The sequence below is a fragment of the Phytophthora cinnamomi genome, assembly GCF_018691715.1.
Source record: "Phytophthora cinnamomi strain GKB4 chromosome Unknown Contig0, whole genome shotgun sequence".
NCBI classification, from domain to species: domain Eukaryota; phylum Oomycota; class Peronosporomycetes; order Peronosporales; family Peronosporaceae; genus Phytophthora; species Phytophthora cinnamomi.
In genome coordinates, this window is record NW_027150933.1 from 836,154 (window position 1) to 838,633 (window position 2,480).

Below are 2,480 nucleotides of genomic sequence, written 5' to 3' on the forward strand. Positions count from 1 at the left end.
CTCTCTAGCTTATATTTTTGCTGAAGAAAATAGACTTGGTTAAAGTATGCCCGATTCGTTCCGAGCCTAACACTATTGTTATTCGAGCAATGTCGTAACTTACGACATAGAGAATTGACGAAGTCGTAACTTACGACATTGGGAACTAAGGGGTTAAGATGGAATCGACAGCCCATGAATCCTACGAGCTTCAAAGTAATGTCTATGGAATCCCTAACGTTATTAAAACATCCGCCAAGCGACTCGGGGACGCCGAAGCAAACTACCGCGTTATGTAGGGCAAGCACGACGTCGCCGCGCAGAACGTCGCCGACGCCGAGCGCGCCATGGTATCGAACGATGAGGTGCTCGTCGGAGCTTCGGAGCGGTTACTACCTGCGCTACGTGCCATGGCGGATCGTGCTTATGGCCTACGCAAGCTTGTTCAGCGCGAGTGGATCATCGCACAGCTCGGCATTATCGCCAACGAGGTGATGGAGGCATACAAGTCGCCCAAGGCTGCCGTCAGCGAGATAGAGCACTCCGTCGCGGCGACCGACAATAAGCTGTCCAAGCGGTGCATGGCTGCGAAGGCGGTGGACTACAAGTCGGAGCTGGACAACCTTCACAACTCGCTCACCGGACCACACGCTGCGGCGGAGGAGGCAGTGGGAGCTCGTGGTCGACCCCGTCGTGAAGGTGACGAAGTCCAAGGGCAAGACCACGGACGGCATGATCGAGCGAGCGACAACTCCGTGCGCCCATGCCTGCTTCAAGTGGAGATCAGGAATGATGATGCCGCTGGAGAGAAGGAGCCCGCTGTCACGCCTATCACGGACCCGTCACGCGTGGAGCTGTGACACGAGCAGTAGCTGTAGCCAAGTGTAGGAGGGCGTTAACGCATTGGTTTCTTTGTCACATCTACAACTTGCATGTTGGTAAAGTAGGCATGAAGGGGGGGGTCCCCCTTGGTAACGGATATTTGTGTGGAAGTACCGTGTCACGCGCGTGACAACGTGACATTGCATGTGAGGTCGTCTACACCTGATCTAGTGTAACCGACGTCGGTTGAACGCCAAGGGGACACGCACGTGACGGCGTGACACGACCCTTCAAGGGCGTATCTTCGCGCAAAACGTCCCGATCTAGCGCGACCTATAGCCGCCGTAAGTGATCCATACGCATAAGCATATCGTAATGAAGAATAAGTAATCAATACACTGCAATACATGATCCGTAAATGCAACTTTAATGTTACCACTTCGTGGGCCTACGCCGATGACTTTGGTTGGCGGATTTTTTATTAGGGTTATAGGTTCCGTAGGCGTTACGTTGAAGCTCGTAGCTGTCGATTCCGTCTTAATATTCGGCATATGAGACAACGCAGAACCGTGTCTATCTTAATGCCTAAGTACGGATTCCTTTTTTATTTAGTCACCTAGCCCTGTGTCTTAACTTTATTTTGAGCAATTGAACGACCCCAGGCTATCAGTGCGTCGGACAGGGTGCCGTTTGGCACAAAGAGAGCATGTTCAAAATTAAAAAAAAATGTATGTTTGCTTTCGTGCTGATTAGTATGTGATTTAATCAGATTATGCACTCCATTTGACTGAAAACGAGCTAGAACCACCTCAAAAGTAAGATTATGTGCTGAAAAAAGCAGTTTTAAAGATCTGTTATGTGGTGCACACATAATACATTTGGTGGCGTTAAGACTGGAATTGTTTCACCTTACATATTTCCGGTGGTAAATCCTTACCTTATAATCATGTCGTTGCTGACGTTGCAGGCTGTCTAGAACACTGTTTTGCATACTTGGCCGACGAGAGGCAGTTGCTCAGACCTGTCACTGTCTCGCTCGCACTCATTCGAAGACGCGGGCGCTTCGTATGCTTCACTACAGCCGCGTCGTCGCTCTGCTCCACTGCTGAATTGGCTGTGAATTGTGGAGTGGTTCGAGCGCGGGGAAAAATTAGGATTTAGAAAATCAGAGCAAAATGTTCAAAACGCGTTTCCTTGAAATTTCATGAAAGTACAATCCTTGCCCCCGTTCCATTCAAACGGCCGTAACTCCACTGTAATAAATTTGAAGTTACGATTTTGTTTTGCGTGGTCTCATATATGACATATACGGCATATTAATGTACGGCTAGAAACGCTACATCAAGAAGCGATAAACGTTTGTTTGGATTACCGTCCATCAGTGTTCGTCTGTTTCTAAGTACTCTCACAGTGGGGGTCAAATTGAAGTAGGTGTTATTTTGTTTACCACCATAGTATCATACTGAGATTTCGTCAGCAATATATTGTATTACACGCACGAACTTATCGACAGGACTTAGGCGAAATTTCCGATTCCTTTTAAAAATTATGGTCGTCCAAACTCGCGCCAAAACTCCAAAGTTCCACTCCAGTGCAGTACGAGTAGTACTCATCTCCTTGTTGAAGATACGTTCAAGTGGTCGCTCTTAAAACGCGTCACCACGTACTTACTCACATGT

General features: G+C 48.2%; 1 protein-coding gene across 1 annotated transcript; it reads left to right on the plus strand.

Moving 5' to 3' along the window:
- Positions 1 to 326: 326 nt before the first annotated feature.
- On the plus strand, positions 327 to 839 carry IUM83_01875 (uncharacterized protein; the record flags this gene model as incomplete). Its single annotated transcript, XM_067925761.1, has 1 exon — positions 327 to 839. The coding sequence occupies one exon, from the start codon at positions 327 to 329 to the stop codon at positions 837 to 839; it is 513 nt and encodes a 170-aa protein (XP_067801098.1).
- Between the last annotated feature and the right edge of the window lie 1,641 nt (positions 840 to 2,480).